The sequence below is a fragment of the Papilio xuthus genome, unplaced genomic scaffold (assembly GCF_000836235.2).
Source record: "Papilio xuthus unplaced genomic scaffold, Pxut_1.1 DF828952.1, whole genome shotgun sequence".
NCBI classification, from domain to species: domain Eukaryota; kingdom Metazoa; phylum Arthropoda; class Insecta; order Lepidoptera; family Papilionidae; genus Papilio; species Papilio xuthus.
In genome coordinates, this window is record NW_013529697.1 from 2,995,068 (window position 1) to 3,017,606 (window position 22,539).

The window sequence follows — 22,539 nt, forward strand, 5'->3', positions numbered from 1 at the left end:
CCCCAAAATCTACCTTGTACTGTATGTGTATATGTTATGGTGCCCTTTTATACATTATACAACCCTCGGTTACCGGATAGTTGAGATAAATGAAATATTAATAAGCCTATTAATTATTTATTACGTCTCAGAAAAAAATCCTTAACCTAATTAATTCAATAATCTTAAAGAATTCGTACTGTCTTTTCGGGACGAGTTCCCTAAGATTGTAATTCAAATGCAATCTAAAAGAAATAAAATATAAGGAACTATCCATCGTTTCGATCCAAAGTCGAAATCAAGTAAACAGATCAACTTTACATTCCATACGTGGTGACCATTTTGATATTTGAGGTAATATTGAGAAAAAAATGTTTTAACAGTTTCGAATTAACGAGATTTAACATAAATTGTAAATTATCTATGATTAAGGGTCTATATTTGAATACAGTATACACAATGAATCTTCTTCAATTGTAATTTTTAAATCTGAAACAATATTGATCATTACTTTTGTTAGGCCATATTTACTCTCAATGCCACGCGCAGTTATGATGACTTTCGTAAACTATACATTACTATCGCCCTAAATTACTTAGTTATACATATTTACAAAAGGCAAACACAAATTTACCTCCCATTTAGGCTACAATCTAAGCCAAAATAAACTTTAAAATTATGAACATGCACATTATTATACACATAACATTATTTTAGTAATATACTTTTCAAAAGTATCATAAAATTCATATTTAATACAAAATTTGTAAAATGCTACTTTGAACCTAAATCATTGTATACTGACATTCGTCATATTTACAATATTCTCTTGAAATTAATTGAGTAAGCACTCGAAAATATAAGCACTTTTGTCGTTAACAATAATATACGCAACATACTCTATTTTATAAATTGTCTATACCAATAGCACATCACTTTAATATCGTCTATGTTTTTGGGTCCGGTTCCGGCTCAGATTCACATTGTCGCTGGTCGGCGAGAGCGGTGTGAGAGGGTGTGGCGAGGGCGACGGCGACAGGAGCAGGTACTGGCGCGGGCGCGGATGCATCGGAGGCGGGAGCGGTGTGTGCAGGCGCGGCTGGCGGCGGCCGCGGCGGGTAGTCGTTAAAGATGTGTATGTGCGTAACGCAACGTCAGTCGGTCTCATGCTCGTGTAGCTGTGCCAGTAGCGCCGCGCGACGCGACTCCAACTCCGCGTCGCTCCACACGCCGGACCCGCCCACTCTGTCATCACAATGTAACATATTTTTAATTTTGCTACCTGCATTTTTGTCACTCATGTTACTTGGGACATATCCCCACCTCCGAATCACAATACTAAGTTACAATTTCGATGACTTTAAATATCATAGCTTAACAGCGGTAAGCGTTGCTAAAAGTTGGCGTAGCGTGAATGTAAGAAGATGTTAATGTACTTCTCTTTCTTTTCCTTCTTGTCCTTCTTCTTCTTGGACTTGTGCGTGGGCTCGTGCTCGTCGCCGCTGCTGGGCGCGCTGCGCTTTGCCTTCTTGCTCTTGTGTCGCGATACCTCCTCATCTGATATGCCTCCCTCCTCCGGAGTCGGAGATTTCTGCTATGAATGCTCATATTTTATTATAATTTTTTAATTAAAGTGGTTTTTTGCTAGCTTTTTATACGTGAAAATAAATTAATTGATACATAAAGATTAGCTAGAATTTATACTGACGGGTTTCAATACATGTTATAATTAAGTCGCAAGTATTTTACCGGTTGCGGCGAGTGCTTGCGGTGCTTCTTCTTAGGCTTCTTGTGCTTGCGCTCGTCCGAGGTCCATGTGCCCGCGCTACCTGCTGGCGATGGCGACCGTCCCGATGCCGAACCCGACTGACAAATATAAGTAATAATTATACAACATTTTTAACGCCTAGGCCTAGTCTTTTTAATATATAATATGAATATAACTAAGCAGATGTAAATTATAGTCACCAATGAGCCGGAGCGCGAACGTTTCTTCTTCTTGGAGCGCTTGGCCTTGCGCGACTTGGGGTGGTGGTAGTGCATGCAGCTGTCCTCCTGCTCATGCTGGAAGTCCTGCAACATCACATTGATATATCGACTGGTCCTCTTCAAGCTTACAATATTAAATAAAATAGAGGTAGAAGAACGGTCGTCATTTTAAACCAGCAAAATAATTCTAAGAAATAGATATAGATAATATAGAATAATCTGCCGCGGACATCTTTTGTCGCAGCTGCCATGAGTTAAAATTAATGCTGTGGGACTTTGGGCCCCACATTTCCGAGTTATTTGGATCAAAGACATCCACAATCTGGTCTCACTTTCGAACGCAAGATAGAATCACGACTTTCTTTCTTAATAAAGGCATGTATTACGTTCATATAAATAGTGAGATATTTTACTTTGTATATTCTAATGCGGTCCTCTTCGTCAGGCACGGCTGCGAACTCTGGCGCGGTGAGGTCCAGCTTCTCTTTGACATCGCTCCAGGGTAGCAGGTGGTCCACGTTGGCGTCGCTCAGCGCCCATTTAAACGCGCTCTCGATTTTCTTCTGCGCTTTTGATTCTTCCTTTATTTTCTCCTTATTACGCGCTTCGGCCTGTAAAATTTCCTAAAATGTACATCTCAATAATGTAAATGTTAGTTAACATGATAACATATTATATGGTAAGTTGTGGTTAGAATTAAAACGTTCAAGGTCAAATTTACAAAAACAATTTTGTTTTTGTAAATTGAACATGCCAAGCGAGTCTTCTGCATTGAATGTCCTAGAAAAATCGAGTTGTCATTGTTGATTTAGTCCTCAATGATGAATTGGACATTAAAGACTGATTGTTTATTTTTGTTTACCTTTTCGAGCAGCGAGTTGTAAGTCAGTTTGACATTGCCTGCGTCCAGTGAGGTGGACTTTGTGTCCTCACACACGATAGTCGCGAACTCCTCGAACGTGGTGTCGGGTTTCACTTCGAAAGCCTTCTCTTTTAATATCTCTTTTATAACTTTCTTCTCATCGTGAAAACGGGCCTTTAAGTTTTCTACGTAAAACTTAAATAGATCTAAGGGTGTTGATCCACTTTGACCTGTAAAAAAATTAATATCGCACCATACTACTATTGTTCATTTTTCAAACATATAATCGGCTCGGAACATCGCACGAGTCGTTGCGCAGAACACAATTTCAGGTGCAGCGGGATGCGGGGGGATGTTTACTGCGCAGCTCAGCCGCCAAATTATGGAAACAGACTGTAGTGCTAGTTATCTGATACCCAATGAGAATAACATTAACAAGACTTGTTGAGTATTGCGAAAATTAATTACCCAGCATTGCAGAGAAACGAATATCAGCAGATATAACTGGATAGAGCTCCACCCACAATGACATTGATGTCAGCTTGCCTTCTTCATGAAGATTGTCCAGCAGCGCCTGGTAACAAAATAACTGACTTAAGTTATGACTATACTAACAACAAACTGTGAAAATCGGAAGAATAAACATACCAAAAAGTTATCCCTATTCTTCCGTTGTTGTCGTTTAGTTCGTTTTTTAATCTGTTCTTTTTCTTGTAAATACTCAGCCTCTAAATTTCTAATGTGCTGTTCAAACACTGAAAATATTAAAAATAGTCATAGTTAAATTATTTAATACTTTGATTATATTATTATTATATAAAATTAACTATTTATTTTTACCTATAAGAGCATCCTCTTTATCCATGCCCAGTAAACTGACATCATTTTTAAAAGCAGAATTTTCTAAAAGCAAAACTTGAGCTTCACTCCATGTACTGCAATAAGTTATTTCATTCATGTTTTCTAAAACCTGAAAAAGATTTATAAAATTCAGTAACCATTTTTAAAAACATAACCTAAAAAATGTCTAATTGATGCCCATCTCAATACAAATTGGATCCAGAATTAAATTACAAAAATATATCTGGCTAAAAAGTAAAAGTTGTAAATAAAAGGAAAACACGACTTACTTGTGCTAACATTTTCATATTTCTCTTCTTAAGTGCTTTAGCCTCTTCTTTTTCTCGTTTGGCAATCGTGTAGATACAGTCCGCGTAAATATCCCTGCGGTCAGCGTCCGGAACACATCGCCAAATCTAAAATTATACAATAAACCTCACAAAATTCACATCAAACAACTAAAATACATGAAATTAAAACATATTTACAAAGAACAAAATATTAATCATGACTACTAAAATTAAAATAACACTAAATTATTAGAGGAATTTTTCACAATAACAGTGTAATGATTAAATGACGCTCAATATACAAGAATAATCCACAATTCATTTTATTATAGCAATTATTTACTGACCTCTAGGTTGCCAAACATTTCTTCGCACTTATAATACTTTGTCAATGATGTAACACGGTCACAAGAAAGTAAGAACTCTTCCAGATTTTCCCTATTCTTTTTTGTTTTCAACCTGCAAACAGAAATATTGTTAAACATGAAACACTATTTTTAGATTAATTACATTCTAATAATGTTGTATGTCATGTGAGCACTATTAAGTTAAATAAATGAGATGGAAAATATTTAAAACATGTTTATTGAATTATTGTACTCCATAGGCACCCAGCCATTTACAAGGTCAAGATATTAAAACTTGTAATTATTTTTAAAATTTTATTTATTTACCTCTGCTCTTCTCGCTCATCTTTAAGTTTTTGCGTCTTATATGCATTAAAAGCCTGTTTTTTCTCATTTAGCTTCTTGAAAGTGGCATAACGAGGATCCTTGGAAATTATCTTTACACATTGCTCCCATGTTGCATTTGATGGTACATTCTAGACATATAAATATTTAATTTTCTATATTGCTGTTTGAAATATTTATCAGATATATTTAATAAACAGATATAATTATGATATGATATTATTCATGAGCACAAATTTTAGTTTTTAACATGTTAATAGCTTACCCTTTCCCGTAACATTTCTTTGAATGCATCTATGGCTTCTTTTCTGTCTTTGTATGGGAAGTCTTGATTTGGGTCTGTATTATCAGTGCCATTTACTTGTGGTGGAGCCACTATTTCTTCAGGTTTAACTAAGTAAAGAATTACAATACATAATCAATCCAATGAACAATTAGAAACTGTTGAAGGAATCCAAAAATTTATTTAATTTAAGTAAAAAAAAGTTTTAAAAGGATTTTACTGTCACCTAAAATCTATTTTATTTATATTTTACAATTTACAATAGAATATTGCATCAAATAAAGCAACCAGCCACCAGTGTACTACAGAGCAAAACTTTAAGGTTTATAAAGTCTTGTGTGCGCCCCAAGTGGGTGGGATAAGGCCAGGGAGATGAATATATACTAACTCTCCTCAGGTATGGGTATGCTATTAGCCAAGTTGGGATCAATGGCAGCAAGCGTTTTTGCCATAGCCTCATCTAGAGCAGAGCTGCCGGAATTGGACTGCATAGTTGCCGGGGACATCGGCAGAGGCACTTCCCCCGGAGGTATATCTGCATTTAGAGCTGCTCTGTAATACCACAGAATTTACATTAAAAAAAATTTGTAGGGTGTTCTTATATTATTTACTAAGTAGGTTTTCTGGAAGATCTATAACAACAAAATTATAATATCTGTATAAAATTAAGTTTATTAAAATTATCAATAATTAAAAGTTATTGTTTGTATAATAATAATTAATTCATAAACTTTGACAATGATTATCACATTGTGACAAAGAAATCACTAATTTATTCATCATTTTGAGTGGCATAAATGACATTAAAAATGAACCACTTAAGTCTTATTTCTCATCTTCACTAAGAAGTGTTTTTCTTGAGAATTGTGTTAGTAATGTCAAGATCAAGAAAAATTTAATATTAAAAAAATACATTACTGTGCGGCTTCTTCTGCTGCTATTTTGTCTTTTATCTCTTGCAGTTCTGTAGGAATAATCCAACTGGATTCTTTTGTGTCTATATTATGATAATAAACTCTTCCTGCATCAGTTGTGTACTCTTTCCATACACACGAAGATAATAATTTCTATAACAAATATGTTTTATGTATTAAAATAAAGGCACTTAGGTTAAGGTGGATTACTTTTACTACAATAAAATTGTACTTTAAGGAGCACTCAAATTTATTAAGGTAATTAATACCAGGGCTAATACTATTTAAAAATTATAAAGATAAAAATGGTAAATAACCTCTGCTGGTGTCTTTAAGTCATCAGGCTTCTCCCATAAGCTTTGTTTTGTAACTGAATTGTAGTAATATGTTCTACCATCTGGTGCCTTGTGTTCAGACCATGGGCTACTTTGATTTGCCAATGGTGTAACATCTGGTGCAGGTGCTCCAAGATCCTGAATAAATGTTAACATTAAAGGAAAGGAAATGACTTATATTTACATTATTTAATGTACCTGCAGCCTTACATCGCAAATTATTAACACTAACATGAAAAATTTAAAACAAAACCTTCACAAAATATTGCATGTAGATTGTTGTTGCTCCCTTTTTGCATCTAAGTTAAGTGTTCTATTTGTTTGGTATATATATTACAATTCCTATTGTATAACACTCCAGGAGTACATATTTAGCATTAGTCATACTTTAAAAAATATTGTTATATTATAATGAAATTAATCACACATCATCTTCTTTTCAATACAAATATTAACTTACTGCTTTATATGGCGGAAATCCAGGTGGAGGCATGGTAAAAGGTGGTATAATGGATGGAAATCCAATTGGTGGTTGTAGACCTGGCATGGTAGTAGACAAACCAGGAACTGGTGGCATTGCTACTGCTGGAGGTATGGGTGGAGGTATACCACTCAGCATTGGAGGTGGCAATAAAGGTGCAGCAGTTATAAGACCGGGAGAACTGGTTCCTGCAGCTGGCGTCTCCTGAAACGTAATTTATTGTAACCTAGATAACATTGGATGAAATCAAACAAATAAGAACGGAAATAGTGAAAAATATTATTTGTCATAATGTCACACGTGCAAGTTTAGTACTTAATTGGAGAATTAGAATAGAAAATTATAATTAATGCAAAAACAGCACTTACCATTTTGTCATTCGCTGCAACACTTCGTATATGAAGCGCAAGTTATCGCAACAACGAGGTACCGGACTCAACAACTATTTTTACGCATATTATTTGAACATATTTCTCCTAGGCAGCCTTTGAATTAATAACACTAATATGGTCAGAAGCAGAGAGGTGTATTTTTCGATTTATTAAAAGTTTAATTCAAAAGTATAAGTACAGGAAGCACACAGCACCCAGTTCACAAACATAACACAACCATAGTGTAGCAGAACAGAAAACAAATTCATCATCGCCTAACAGTGTTACCAAGCGCAAAATTTGAATACGGTAAAACTATGCTTTGATAAGCAAAAAGAGAGAGAATTCGTGACTGGCTCGCAAAACTCTAGAGATAAACAAGCAGATATTGGGAAAGTCCATCTAATCCCATCCAAGATCAATATCTGGCCCGCTGAAAGAGTCGCTGCTATCACGGTTATTCCTGTCAGGAAATATGTAAAACCTACTAAAAAAAATGGAAATATAATGACTATTACAGTACGAAAAGGATCTTATGACACATTTTGACATTGACAGAGGGGCGCTAGTGAGCTATCAAAATTTAGTCAGAGACCTTTTCCTTTTTCGGTCTTTGTCATTCTGTATAAGTATTGTCTATATTTTATCTGTGTATTTATTTGTACAACTAAGTTTCCCGCATATTTATATTGCCGGTAACAGTTAAAAATAAATTTTGTATTGTTTCCGTCTTTATACATTCTAATACAAAATGTCGAGTACTTCGCAAAAGCATAGAAACTTTGTGGCTGAACCTATGGGAGAGAAGCCTGTAACAGACTTGGCCGGTGTTGGTGAAGTATTGGGAAAGAGACTTGAAACTGCTGGTTTTGATAAGGTTAGTTAATTACCCATGCCTTATTACGATAAAAAACTAAATTGTTGCGATATAAAGTGTTGTAGTTATTAAACAGGGAAATGACATGTAATAATACAAAAAATAGTGGCAAAAGTTGTGGAATGTTTTACTTAAGTAAGAAACAAAGTTATATATTCAATATCATAAACATAATTGAATACTATTTTTTCCTCTATTTAATTATTATATATTTTATACTTATAATTGAATGATTGTTTCAGGCTTATGTTGTGCTGGGTCAGTTCTTAGTTCTAAAGAAAGACAAAGAACTATTTCAAGAATGGATGAAAGAAACTTGTAGTGCCAACTCAAAACAGTCCTCTGATTGTTATGAGTGTTTAAAAGATTGGTGTGATGAATTTTTGTAATCTCTTGACTTTATATTGTTATAATGTTCAACTAACTTACACAAAGATTAAATAACATAGACAAGTTTTATAAAACATATTTGAGGTCTAAGCTTATACCGGTTAAAGTTCAGATGTATATAAAGTTTATTAGTATTATACTGGAGACTGTACTAAACATTTTTGTGAATTGTCATTATATCACAGATATCTATTGATATTTTTCAATAATAAATTACTTTTACCAGTGGTAAAGCCATGCAACATAGTTTCTTGATACTATAAATAATTATGACACATAATTTACAGACTTCAAAAAGAAGAGGTTTTGCATTAACAGTTTCCTTCTTAAACACAGAAATGTAAGATGATTTTCAAAGTGACACAATGAAAAACAATTCAGATACTATGATGTTTAAAATTAAAACACAGTACTATTACCATTGTTAACTTTGTGAAAAAAGTTTATAAATGATTGTAGCTTGCCCTAACACATGTTCACTTACTATCTTATCAGGTTTTAGTGACTTAAAACACCCAAATATTAGAAGCTGCCTATATGTTTAAGACTTTAAACATATTTTTTGTAAATATGGTATTAAAAATATCTTTAAATAGATCTAAGAATGTCAATTTTCATATCTCAATTTTATATTTGTTTATAAATAAAATATAATTTCTGTATTAAAAGTAACGTTTTTTTTGTTTTTGTGTTTTGTATATTATGCTTAGTATCTGGGTTGTTTCATGTATTTCATAAACCTATGCAATGAAATGTATTTTTCGTTCTTGGTTTGTACAGGTTCACATAAGTTTAAAGAGAATGGAGAATTCAGTACTATAGTTTATTACATTTTCAATACACAGTGTCGATTGCTCTGATGATTTGCATAAAGTACAAAATTACTTAGTAGTCTACCCGTGTTTGGCGAGGCAATCATGAAGAGAAATAAAGTGCAGATAAAATAATAAGTAGAGATCCCATTGGATTTTCGTTTGGAGACGATTTATTGGTATATTATACTTTGCATCACGCCGTCATGAGAAGATGATGACTAAGATAGAGAGGTATTCATCGGTCAAATTCATATGTATACCCTTTATACCGTTGTAATAAAACAGAGGTTTCATATTCCTTCCTTTCTGCCCATAGACCTATGAAACCATGCAAATATCTATGGCATGACAGATGACAGGTCTTTCTGATAATTTTGGATGACATTTGACACGTCGATCTAATCTGTCGTATAGAGCAAAGATTTTTTTGTGAATTAATGTTATAGATTTATAACAGTGATAAAGTAGATGAGTTTTAAATATTGTTACAAGAAATATATAATTTAATATTCATTGTGTAATTTTATTGACCTAATAAGTCAATTGTCTTTGCGTTGTATCTTCGATAAGAAAAAATACCTTGGTTGATTTAGTTGGTGTTGAGTCTAGAATGCAATGCACCCTCGTCGTCGTAACGTAGGTGTGCCTGAACGGACACCCTTGTTAGAAGAAGATTTAAATTCGTACAACAAACTCGATAAAAAAGGAAAGTCGTATTTGCCTTATCCATTAGAAAATACACGAAACAGTATTGTACCAATACTTAGAACTGAAGAAGTCGATACTGTATTTGACTTTCTAGAAGATATTATATTCGAACCAGTCATGGCAGCACGAGACAGAACCAACGAATTTGTGTCGACAGTCCGCAGCCTTCAAAGCCGAACTCAAGCAAAGCCAGTTGTTAGAGATAAGCGAAAAGCTGAAGTTCTTGAAACTTATTCACAGTTTATGAGTATGGCAAAAGTTATCAGTAAAAATATTACGAGTACATATGCTAAATTAGAAAAACTAGCAATGTGTGAGTTCTTAATCTTTATTTTCTATGTTTATTTATTAGTTGTTTGTTTTCCTGTCATTTATATTTTTAACTTGTAATTAAATTTATCTGATTTTATTTTCAGTGGCTAAGAAGAAATCATTATTTGATGATAGACCAGTGGAAATACATGAGTTGACATACATTATAAAGGGTGATTTAAACTCATTGAACCAACAAATTGCCAGATTGGGTGAAATGCCTAAAGGCCGTCGCAGTATGCATAGTCATTCCTCCAGTGTGGTTTTAGCTTTGCAATCAAGACTGGCATCAATGAGCAATCAATTTAAACAGGTTCTTACAATCTATAAGCTTACTTAGATGTTATAACATAAAACATATTACTAACAGTGCTAATTGTAAACTATAACTGTTTACATAATGTAAAACGAAATATGTACCAGAGTGGGAATAAATTTTACTAGTTGTAAACCAGTGCCGGTATCAATCACTACACTTAATTGTATACTGGGCTTAGTAAACTTCTTTTTTAAAGTTACTTTCATTTATTTATTTTTTTCATGTCTTATAAGCTGTGCTTATCTATTTCTCTGTTTCTAAATTCTTATATTAAAATTACAGGTTTTAGAAGTGCGATCTGAAAATTTAAAGCATCAAAATAATAGAAGGGAGCAATTTTCTAGAGTAGCACCTGTTGTCAAAGAAATACCATCTATATTGCAGCCAGATGAAGTGAGCATAGATTTAGGCGAAGGTTCTAATTTCCAAACCCAGCAGTTGGCATTGAGAGATGATACAGATTCATATGTTCAACAAAGAGCAGAGACAATGCATAATATAGAGAGCACTATAGTGGAATTAGGAGGTATATTCCAGCAACTGGCACACATGGTTAAAGAACAAGATGAAGCAATAGGTAGGATTGATGCAAACATTCAAGAAGCAGAAATGAATGTTGAAGCTGGCCACAGAGAAATATTAAAATATTTCCAAAACATTACCAACAATAGAGCTTTAATGTTTAAAGTATTTGGGGTATTAATATTTTTCTTTATATTCTTTGTTATATTTATGGCTTAGTGGTATTTTGACATGTAAAATTTTTCTAATACAATTATCTGTTAAATATAAAACAATGATTTAATAAAGATAGGTGAAGCATCTTTTCAAAGGGAAAAATGTTATATTGATTTATTGTATGTTATCAAAATTAAAAATTATGCTAAGATAAAAAGTTACATTACATATTATTTATGTCAACTTCATTGGTTACAATCATTTTTTAAAGAATCATTGCAACCTGAAGCATGGTCTCTCCTTATATTTGCCTTAATGCATTCTGTAACATTTAATGTCATCTTCTCACTATTTTATTTGTGATCAAAAGTTATTCTAGATAAACCTATATGTGGACAATAAAAAATATTTTGTTTGTATTTCAATAATCTAGAATAACATTATCTGATAATTTGTCTTAAGGGTTAAAACGGGCTACTATAGTAGACTAATACCACTATGGCATTTAAAAGTAAATTCATTACAAATTTCTTGTTGTTTATTCTGTTTTAAAACTATGAACAGATCACTATCTGTTATATTGTAGTAAACTCATTTATTCACTAATAAATGTGTTTACTACAATGACATTCAATAAATCATGTACAGTATCCCAAAATTTATTCAGATTATATTAAAGTTAGAAAATATGGTGATGATTATGAATAATAGATTATTTAATGTAAATAAAATTATATTTGATTTCAATTCCGTCTGTTATTAAATGTTTGAAGTGGTTACAAAAATATAAGTGGTATTTTTCCAACTTAACTTAACTTTTTTTACATTCCAATTGAAGTTTTAAAAAAATTTCGAGACGACCGATTTTAAGTTGTGAGCTGAGATTATTCAAATTCATTTAATATTTTTTCCCAGAGGTTATCACTCAGACTTCTCGAGTTTTTAATTAATTACTACATAATTTACACTGTATAAGTTGACAATCTTTATGAACTGAAAGCCTCCTGACGTACAATGACCTAAACTACTTAAGCAACATTGTCCAATTATATTAGATATATAGGACTTATACTATACTACTTATTTTTTACTACTTGAACCTGCCCTTATCACTACAGAGGGTTGGCGCAGTGTGTACTACTCCTGCATACATCTCTATCAGCCGTAATATCTGAATTCACCCCATGATTACGCATATCCTCTTTCATACAATCCATCCATACTTTTTTGGTCTTCCTCTACATTTTTAACCATCCACATTCAATCTTTTTACTTTTCTGTTTATGATAATCACCCTTCGCATAACAAGTCTAAAACTGTTTACATTATCCCAATACAGTAAGACAGTAGCGCTAAAATGAGTTCTAGCAAACAACAGGTATAATTTTAACTTTAACATCTGGCGCCAATGAGACAAAACTGTCCATGTTAACAAGCGCTACTATCCTACTGTACTGGCATAATGGAACTTGCAGATAATATTTTTATTTCGTAGTTATATAGTAGCAACACTGGGCTGGTCTTATCAATAATTAGGTACATCATTTTGACATTAGTGATAAGAGTCTATAATATGATAATCGATTTATTTTATTTGGTTAATCATTAAAGTATTGCCGAACAAAGAGCCTAGAAATGTTTGCCGGTTATTATAGACATTGTGACAAATCGATTTAATTAAAATAGCACAAATAAACGCTGATTTAATTTATAATTCAAAATTGTGATGAAAAGAATAAAATCATGTTAGTTTAATGAACTTTTGTTTTAAAATTTCATCAATAAAATCCTTGGTGTTCGTAAAAAACATTAATGTCACATAATGAGTGCTGATGATGTGGAAAATGATACGCGATATAACCATTTACATTTCTTGCTGGGACTGGGGCTAGCGATATCATCGAGTATATTTATTGGATCAAGTTTTATTATTAAGAAATTAGCGTTAAAGAAAATAAATGCCCTTGGAAATGTAAGGGCATCAGCTGGAGGCTTTGGATATTTAAAGCAATGGATGTGGTGGTTGGGGTTAACTACAAGTAAATTTATTGAAATAATTTTGTAAATGTAAAATTTTAAAAATTAAACAAATATTAATATATATTTTTCTCTTTCAGTGGGTATTGGTGAAGCAGCAAATTTATTAGCTTATGCATTTGCACCTGCAGCATTGGTAACTCCATTGGGAGCTCTCAGTGTTCTTGTGGCTGCAGTACTTTCATCAAAGTTTTTACATGAAAAACTTAACTTCATAGGAAAGGTTCAATTTTCTATACTTCACTTGCAAATATCTAGTTTAGTAACAAATTTTATTTTTCTAATTATATGCACTTTTTACAGATTGGGTGTTTCCTTTGCATAATTGGCTCAATAATTTTTGTCATACATTCACCAAAAACAGAAGAAGTTCAAGATTTTTCAGATTTGAATGATATGTTATTTGATTTTCTTTTCATATCTTATGTCCTGACTATTTTTGTTATGACTGTGATAGTCAAAGTAGTGTTTGTTCCAAGGTTTGGTAATAGCAATGTTGTTGTTTATTTATTGATATGTTCTGGTGTCGGGAGTTTGACTGTTGTATTTTGTAAAGCAGTTGCACTTGGTGTTAAAGAAACTATTGAAGGTGGCTCCAATAATTTTAATAATTATATATTCTGGTTGCTGGTATTTTTATCAGTGTCTTGCATAATGGTACAGATGAATTATTTAAATAAATCATTAGATATATTTAACACTAGTATTGTAACACCAATTTATTATGTAATATTTACTGTATTAGTTATAATTTCTTCTGGTATACTATTCAAAGAATGGCAAAGAATTGATGTTAAGGATATATTAGGTTGTGTTTGTGGTTTTCTCATATTAATGGTTGCAGTGTTCACTTTGAATGCATTCAAAGATGCTCATTTAACATTTAAGGATTTAAATTTAAATGCAAGAAGAAGAACTCCTACAAATGTTGATCAATCTAATAACTTTGTTATTACATTTCAAAGAACAAGAAGTCATGAAAGTAGCAATTAAAGTACATTATTTAATATGTTGATTTAAGTAATGGTGTAAATTATTCAACATATAATAAGAAAAATGTTACGGTAAATCAATTAAATACTTGGCATAATTTTTCATGTTTTGCTTTATTCATAATTTTGGTATCATCTTTCTATAGGAGGAATGTATAACCATATCACAAATACACAGTGACCGATTGATAAATAAAAGTTCTACAAATAGGGCAAGTGCGTTGGTATCCATAAAGCCTCATACAGCAATCAGTGCATAAGCAAACATGTCGGCATGGCAAAGTTAAAACACACTTTGGTTGCTCCTGACATATTATACATAATGAATCTGCACCATTTTCTTCAGATATTGCAGCATTGGCTTCTTCTCGACTTATTAGTTGTTGACCACCAACCATCCGAGATATAACTCTTGTTTCATAGTCATAAAAATAATTATGAATTGTATAATATAAATACAAGACTTTTCTTACTAATACCCAATATAATGCAGTAGTTTGTGTTCTTAATGTATTCCTAAAATGTATGGATAACCGCACAATAATAATAGCCATTAATAAGCCTACAAGAGATTCTAATGGTACATCAGTCAAAAAATTTGTAAACTTGAGTACAATTGTATAAGCTTCTAGAGCACAGCAGCATAAACCATCTCTAAACTTCTTCCAAACTTCCAATAATAAGAGGGGCAGATGAACAGGTAAAAATGTCAACACCAGCCATGAAGTTTCTCCCAAAAATATTAATGTTTTTTTCCATAACATTATAAATTCTGTGACCATTAACAAAACTTCCTCAATCGACCATCTTATGGTGCTAATAAATACTTTAAAATCGTTTAGTATGCTATAGCATACGGTACTAAAGTAGTTATGAACTTGAGCACAGTGCTTAACCACAGAATCCAAGAATTCACCAGTCAAACTGGGTATTTCTTCGGTGAAAATGTAAACATTATCTTCATACACTATTTGAAAAAACAGAAGAATGTTTTCTGCACTTTTCAGTACCGATGAAAATATTGTCGTTACAATCTTTACTATTATTTCTCCTACAACCGATGCCGATAAAAAAAGCCATTTAATAATATTTGCTAAAAAGTTGACTACATTTATTATCACAGAAATCATTCTTATTCATTATTACTTATCCGCTACGATGGTAAGGCAAATCCCGAGGATATAGGTACAAATAAATTAAAATGGTACTTGAAAAAAACAACGTTATTTATATTTACAGTGCTGACTGACAGACAATTGAAGAGTTTGCCAGTTTTAAAGGTTTTTAATTAATATTTTCAAAAAACTATATTGGAACAGAAAGAAGCTTTGGGAAAAACCTGATAAGAAATTGCGCATTAAATGTTTGTTTATATTTTACTTATAAAAAAAAACTGCTGTACTGCTGTAAGTACTACCGTTACTTGCATATGGTGTGATGTGGTTTTGTGAGTTACGCATAGACAAATATAGTTCTGTGCAGAGAGTAAATAAAATGCTGTGTACTAACGTCATGTGTCAATGTAATGTCGTGTCATTTTGACAACACTGTTCGATAAATATAATTTTCCTAAAGTTGTATACTCGGTATTCTGTATACCTTTATTTCATGACATAAAATTAACCAAAATAAATAACATTGTACCATATTATCGTAATTTTATTTTACTTAATTTAAAGTATGTTCGACCTTTGCATGTACAATTTCTTGTTTATATTTTCAATCTGAGTGTGAAAATTTTTCGATAAACCAAAATGAGCGAAGAAAATATAGTGTTTCACCCTGGTTCTGATCAAGAAGAAAATTCTGGACAAATGCGGGTAACTATCGTACTTCGAAATACAGGCTGCTCTCCCAATGATTCAAAATCTAACTTTTTTAATAATATAATTTATCATAAACTTTGAAATGGGTGCTATGTTACTTAATTACATGTTATCATAACACATATCCGAAGCTGGTGCACATTTTGTGTCTTTATAGCTTAAATTTCACCACAACACAATTATACCTTTTTTAGGAGGTTGGAATTAATGGTTCAAATGAAAATCAGGACAACAATGAAATAATCAGTGAAAAACTTGCCAATGATATAAATGATGTAAAATCACAAGTTGTAAATAATGAGACAGAATATACTGACATGAATGTAAATGATGACAAAGACACCAGTAACGCACCTTTACAAAAAACTGAATGTGAAAGGATAATGAATACCCCACAAAAGGTTTTAGCTCAGACTTGTATAATGGGTGATGTGTCGTTGACACCTACACATAGAATTTTTACACCACAAACTAGCAATCCTCATAATGCAATGGTTGCTATTACTCCAATTGCAACAGAAACCAGTCAAGCAAAGAATAGTATAAAGTTACAGTAAGTTAAACAATAACATTGTTTTTTTTATTATGTTTTAGGCTTTGCCTGTGATATTCTCCACATGAAATTTATAAAAATCTATAGCCTATATTACTCAGTAATAATGTAGCTTTCTCATAACATAATATTTCATTCATTACAAACTAAAATACAAAAATATCCTTTATAACATTTGTATGGTGTGGTGAATTGATTGTGAAATAGAACATTATTCTTGAATATCTTTTACTATTAAAAAAGAATACACCTGCCCCACAATTGCTAACACTTCTAAAAATTTGTTTATTACAAAAAAAAAATGTTTTATAAACCTTGCATCACTGCAATTCATTTCTCTGTAACCTCTTATTTCTCTGTTGCCATTGATGAGATTCAAAGGATTCATTTAGTTTATGCAAATGCACCATATAGTAATTTAACATTATAATTTCAGAAATTGTGTTTCATCTGTAAGCTTGGGATGTGAATTAAAACTATTAGACATTTATAGTCGTACAAGGTTCTCAGAATATAATCCGGCACGGTTTCATGGTGTTGTAATGAAAATACTTGATCCTCGGGCAACAGCTCTAGTTTTCAGGTAACTTTCAATATTAATATCAGTTAAATATTAATTAACCACTGTAATGTGTGAGTTCACATTGCAGTAGTTAAGTTTTTTTTTTTTAGTAAATGGGCTAGGAAAGTCTTAATGACTCTCTTCTATGATGAAATACTGAGACTACTGCTGCCCATGAACATCTACATTTGCAGATGCCCTGCCTACCTTTAATCAAAGGAGGAGATACACAATAGGACATTACACACACCCTTTCTATACATCTCCTCTGCCGAATTCATCTCCTTTGTGGCTATGCACTAATTATTGGTTGTTTTTGTTTATATAAAACAGTGACTAAGTTGTATTTTTTATCGTTTTCAGGTCTGGGAAAATAGTGTGTACGGGTGCAAGAAATGAACATGATTCCTATATTGCTGCTAGAAAATTTGCTAGAATTATACAAAAACTAGGATTTCCAGTTAGTAGATCCCCTTTGCATATACATGTTCTGTGAGTCTATAAAGTAAAAAAATTATATAATCTATATTACAGGCAAAATTTTTAGATTTTAAAATACAAAACTTCATCGCCACAGCTGATCTCAGATTTCCTATAAGATTGGAATCATTGCAACAGGCTCATGGTCAATTTTCATCATATGAACCTGAATTATTTCCTGGGCTAGTGTATCGAATGGTGCGCCCAAAAGTTGTATTACTCATATTTGTCAATGGGAAAATAGTTTTTACAGGTAAGAAAACAATTATACTTAAAACTCCAGATACATAATATAAAAATGTTGAGATCCATTGCTTGATTATCCAAGAAACAGAAGTAAAATTACCTCTTCTTATACTCCTTATTTATAGTTCAGTAATTTTTTACTGCTTAATATTAGTATTGTCTATAGGTATACATTATTGTTACAGGTGGAAAGACAAGAAATGAAATAAGTGAAGCTTTAGACATTATTTATCCTATTTTACGAAGTTACAGAAAAAATTGACTAATTTACTTAAATTTTGACCTGTAAAATGTTTTATTTAAAAAATAATTAAAATTGTGTTACGAATGTTAGTTTTTAATTTGTTGTGTTCCTAAGTACAACAAGAAATATGTGACATTTAACACAACAAAATCAGTGAAAAGAAAAAGCAATGAAATAAAATAACATGAAATTGATAAAAAAAGATTTTATTTGAATTAGCATTTATGTTTTTCTTATATATAAAACTGATTATTGTGCAATTGAATAATCTATAATAACTTCAAAACATGTTATTTAGATCAGCTGATTTCCACCTATTTAGATGAATAGCATGAAGTAAAAATCATCCAAAAAAATAAAATTTTATATAAATAATCAAGCGGCACTTGTTTTACGATCCGCAACTTAAGCAATCTTCTTTATTCCGTAATGAGCAAGCTATCATGGACATATGTTTATCATCATTTTCCATTCTTCCATTACTTGCTCTAACTTTAGACTTGTCAACTGTGAACTGAATCGCATTAGCGGCAGGCTTTATGCGTAAATAGTACATTCCTGTTTTCAGACCCATTTTCCATGCGTAAAAGTGAATCGAAGTCAATTTTCCATAATTCGGTTCAGCCACATGAATGTTAAAAGATTGACTTTGGTCTATAAATGCACCTCTATCAGCAGCCATTTTAATTGTTGTTTTAACTGAAATTTCCCAAACTGTTTTATATAACTCTCTTATGTCCTTTGGTATACGCTCAATATTTTGAATGGAACCATTATTGTGAATTATAAGATTCTTCATGTCTTCATCCCATAAATCCGCCTGTGTTAAGTCTCGCAATAAATGATGGTTAACAACCTGGAATTCTCCAGACAAAACACGTCTTTGGTAAATGTTTGATGTGAATGGTTCAAAGGACTCATTATTTCCTAAGATTTGTGCTGTAGATGCTGTAGGCATTGGAGCTAATAAAAGTGAGTTGCGAAGCCCATGTTTGGCAATTTTTTCTTTTAAAACAGACCAGTCCCATAGATCAGTTGGAGTTTTATCCCACATGTCATATTGTAAGATGCCTTGGCTTGTTGGACTTCCTTCATATGTACTATAAACTCCCTCTTTTTGCGCCAGTTCACAACTGGCCTCTAATGCTCCGTAATATATAGTTTCGAAGATTTGTTGGTTAAGTTTAATTGCTTCTTCACTTTCATATGGAATGCGCAATAGTACAAATGTATCAGCTAAACCTTGCACTCCAATACCTATAGGTCTGTGTCGCATGTTAGAGTTCTTTGCTTCAGGCACTGGGTAAAAATTAACATCAATAATTTTATTAAGGTTTTGTGTGATCGTCTTTGTAACTTCTTTCAACTTTGTAAAGTTGTATGTTTTATCTTCATTGACAAACCTGTTTAATGCAATTGAAGCTAAATTACAAACTGCAACTTCATCTGCTGAAGTGTACTCAACAATTTCTGTGCACAAATTACTGCATTTAATTGTGCCAAGATTTTTTTGATTACTTTTTCTGTTACATGAATCTTTGTACAGCATGTATGGTGTGCCTGTTTCCACTTGTGCTTCTATTATTGCTTTCCATAATTCTTGAGCTCGGACTTGCTTAACAAATCTTTTTTCCTGTTCATATTTTTCATACAATGCTTCAAATTCTTCTCCCCAACAATCAGCAAGACCCGGGCAATCATGAGGACACATTAGACTCCACATTTCATCTTTTTCAACCCGCTTCATAAATAAATCTGGGATCCATAAGGCATAAAATAATTCTCTTGCTCTGACCTCTTCTTTGCCAGTATTCTTTTTCAGATCTAAAAACTCAAAAACATCAGAGTGCCAAGGTTCAAGGTAAATAGCGAATGCTCCTGGTCGTTTGTTGCCTCCTTGGTCAACATACCTGGCTGTATTATTGTACACTCTCAACATTGGCACAAGGCCATTGGAAACACCATTAGTACCTGCTATATATGTACCTTTTGCCCTGATGCAATGTACATGAAGTCCTATACCACCAGCAGATTTGGAGATTAGGGCACATTGTTTTAGTGTGTCATATATACCCTCAATGCTGTCATCTTTCATAGCTATGAGGAAGCAAGAAGATAATTGTGGTCTTGGAGTTGCGGCGGAAAACAATGTGGGACTGGCATGAGTGAAATATTTTTCAGACAACAAATTGTAAGTTTCAATAGCTGCATCAATGTCTTCACCATGGATTCCAATTGAGACTCTCATCAGCATATGCTGGGGTCTTTCAGCAATCTAAAAATAAGAGAGTGAAATATAATTTAAAGTACTTTGTTGATAAAAATGCCAAGTAAAAAATACTGTTATTACTACTAAAATACAAGGTTTGATTTATGTTATGCATTGTTTTAATTTTTGAATTACTCTTATTAAAAATAGAATTGTTACCTTTTTATTATTTAGTCTTAAAATGTGTATAGATTGATATTAAAGCAAAATAGAGATAAATGATATTAACATAAGTAAAAAAAAACGCATTTTCTATATAAATATCTTAAGCTGCATCAACCAAAGGATCTTATAATGTTTATCTCTTAAAAACATCTAACTAAAAACAATCTATTATTGATAATGATGATTAACAATGATTAGCATTGATGCAAACAGTTTTACAACAGAAGGAAATAGTTTTAGATAAAAGAAAAAAAAAATTATATACCTTATTATTTATTTTAAGCAGATATGATCGTTCCAGTGTTTTGAATCCAAAGTAATTATATTTAAAATCTCTGTCATAAACAATTGCAGAATCCAATCGTTCTTTATTCTTCATTATTATGTTATAGTGAAAATCTGAGATCATTGGGGATCTTTTCTTTGTGTGTGGATTTACAATATTGTACAGATCTGTCATGACATCTAAAATAGATAAAATTACATTTGATTAAAATAGTTCAAATGTATTATTGGAAATCAATACATGAAACAAAAACTTTTTATTCCTTTTTTTTCTTGCTTTGTGCCTTTCCTTGAAATTTAACACAATTAAAGTATTAACTTTATTCCATATTAATGGAGATGAAGTACTTAAAGGTATTATGGTTGAAGTACAACCAATGAGCAACCACTAATGATATTATGAACAAACCTGAGAAATGCTTCTTGGTTTCTTTGTGCAAATTAGATATGGCTAATCTTGCAGCTAACACTGCATAATCAGGATGATCTGTTGTCATGGTGGCAGCAGTTTCTGCAGCTAAATTGTCCAATTCCACAGTTGTTACCCCAGAGTAAATGCCACTGATAACTTTTAATGTTATGGAAACCTATTGAAGTTGATACAATTGAATAGTTAAGAATTGGTACTATATTGGTATAGAATGTTATTTATTTCTACTGTCAATGAAAAATGCTAAAAACTTACAGGATCAACAAAATCCATATTTAATCCATAGCAAAGCTTCTTAATTCTTGATGTTATTTTGTCTATATGCACCTCCTCCATTCTACCACCTGGAAATGAGTTAAAATTAAAAGAAAATTGTTGCATAAACATAAATGTAACAAAATCAAGAGATCTTGTAATCCCTCTTTATTGTTTTTCTATAATACTTTATTTAACTTCCTATTATAAAAAAAAACCATTGGTGTAGATGAATTAGACATTGCATGCTGGCCCCATGTGAATAGGATAAGGCAGGGAGATGAAGGCAGATACATTCGGCAATGTCCCTTATTAGGTACAGTTTTGCAGTTCAAGAGCCCACAACAAGTTTTGTTGCTGAAAGGGTTGTCTCCTCCCATGTAGCAGTTGATGAATTAGGTGTGCAGAAGAGTATTGTGCATTTTATCTGATGAGTTCTGAGCTGAAGTACCAATTCTTGTTCTCTTCCAATTCCTACCCTTTCCCATTTGAAAAGGATGGGAAATTTAAATTGATTTGTTGGGAAAGAGTTAAGAACCTTTTTGATGTCAGTAGAGAAATTAGTCTTAAGATTTTGAGTACTTGACATCAAGAACACATTGGTAATAATGCCAATGTTGGTTACTCTTATTTAAATTATTTAAAAATAAAATACTTACCTCTCTTATATACATATAATTTGTTGATTTTTCCAACCATGATGAGAAAATTTGCAGCTGTTTAATTATGTACAGATACAATTTCGTAGTTTAATTCTTATCGAAATTTGAAATAAAGCGTATATTAGGGAAGTAAATAGTTTTCGGAACTTTAATACACTACAATTCTTTAATTAGATCAGGTACAACGAGAAAAAACTTAATTCTAAATGACGCGCAAATGAGTCGTTACAACTTTTAACGCGGGAAAAGCGAACAATTTGTTAGCTCATTTTGACTATCAAATGTCAACTTCAAGCAACTTCAAGCAACTTCAAGCGGGTGGAAGGGTTAGTCCATAGATTACCCCCAGGGGTCTGGGTTTAATAGATAGATGCCATGAGATGAATAGGGGCCATTCA

The 22,539-nt window shown here is 32.3% G+C and overlaps 6 protein-coding genes across 8 annotated transcripts; 4 read left to right on the plus strand and 2 right to left on the minus strand.

Moving 5' to 3' along the window:
• Positions 1-101: 101 nt before the first annotated feature.
• Positions 102-7,284, minus strand: Prp40 (pre-mRNA processing factor 40). Of its 3 annotated transcripts, none has more exons than XM_013323074.1 (18): positions 7,034-7,284; positions 6,645-6,869; positions 6,167-6,322; positions 5,854-6,002; positions 5,324-5,487; positions 4,918-5,045; positions 4,635-4,783; positions 4,308-4,419; positions 3,961-4,086; positions 3,671-3,800; positions 3,479-3,585; positions 3,299-3,404; positions 2,831-3,060; positions 2,382-2,591; positions 1,948-2,052; positions 1,729-1,845; positions 1,416-1,570; positions 102-1,224 (listed from the first exon to the last, which is right to left on the minus strand). In XM_013323074.1, exons 1-18 carry the CDS (start codon positions 7,034-7,036, stop codon positions 1,134-1,136), a joined length of 2,463 nt encoding a protein of 820 aa, XP_013178528.1. In that variant the 5' UTR covers positions 7,037-7,284; the 3' UTR covers positions 102-1,133. The 3 variants fall into 3 exon arrangements, with proteins under 3 accessions (XP_013178528.1, XP_013178519.1, XP_013178537.1); XM_013323065.1 differs by having other exon boundaries at positions 1,416-1,573; XM_013323083.1 differs by having other exon boundaries at positions 2,382-2,579; positions 7,034-7,283.
• A 376-nt stretch (positions 7,285-7,660) lies between these two features.
• On the plus strand, positions 7,661-8,545 carry baf (barrier to autointegration factor). Its single transcript, XM_013325415.1, has 2 exons — positions 7,661-7,913; positions 8,156-8,545. The coding sequence occupies exons 1-2, from the start codon at positions 7,788-7,790 to the stop codon at positions 8,300-8,302; spliced, it is 273 nt and encodes a 90-aa protein (XP_013180869.1). The 5' UTR covers positions 7,661-7,787; the 3' UTR covers positions 8,303-8,545.
• A 443-nt stretch (positions 8,546-8,988) lies between these two features.
• Positions 8,989-11,664, plus strand: Syx5 (syntaxin 5). Its single transcript, XM_013325409.1, has 3 exons — positions 8,989-10,139; positions 10,243-10,451; positions 10,740-11,664. The coding sequence occupies exons 1-3, from the start codon at positions 9,734-9,736 to the stop codon at positions 11,196-11,198; spliced, it is 1,074 nt and encodes a 357-aa protein (XP_013180863.1). The 5' UTR covers positions 8,989-9,733; the 3' UTR covers positions 11,199-11,664.
• A 1,208-nt stretch (positions 11,665-12,872) lies between these two features.
• spict (magnesium transporter spict) lies at positions 12,873-15,410 on the plus strand. The gene is made up of 3 exons (XM_013322589.1): positions 12,873-13,174; positions 13,253-13,395; positions 13,476-15,410. The coding sequence occupies exons 1-3, from the start codon at positions 12,958-12,960 to the stop codon at positions 14,163-14,165; spliced, it is 1,050 nt and encodes a 349-aa protein (XP_013178043.1). The 5' UTR covers positions 12,873-12,957; the 3' UTR covers positions 14,166-15,410.
• Positions 15,411-15,701: 291 nt separating this feature from the next.
• Positions 15,702-18,160, plus strand: LOC106125407 (TATA-box-binding protein). Its single transcript, XM_013322602.1, has 6 exons — positions 15,702-15,984; positions 16,185-16,543; positions 16,980-17,126; positions 17,469-17,565; positions 17,640-17,838; positions 18,017-18,160. Exons 1-6 carry the CDS (start codon positions 15,919-15,921, stop codon positions 18,091-18,093), a joined length of 945 nt encoding a protein of 314 aa, XP_013178056.1. The 5' UTR covers positions 15,702-15,918; the 3' UTR covers positions 18,094-18,160.
• Positions 18,161-18,297: 137 nt separating this feature from the next.
• RnrL (Ribonucleoside diphosphate reductase large subunit) lies at positions 18,298-22,397 on the minus strand. The gene is made up of 5 exons (XM_013322565.1): positions 22,139-22,397; positions 21,480-21,568; positions 21,204-21,381; positions 20,775-20,974; positions 18,298-20,350 (listed from the first exon to the last, which is right to left on the minus strand). Exons 1-5 carry the CDS (start codon positions 22,176-22,178, stop codon positions 18,467-18,469), a joined length of 2,391 nt encoding a protein of 796 aa, XP_013178019.1. The 5' UTR covers positions 22,179-22,397; the 3' UTR covers positions 18,298-18,466.
• Between the last annotated feature and the right edge of the window lie 142 nt (positions 22,398-22,539).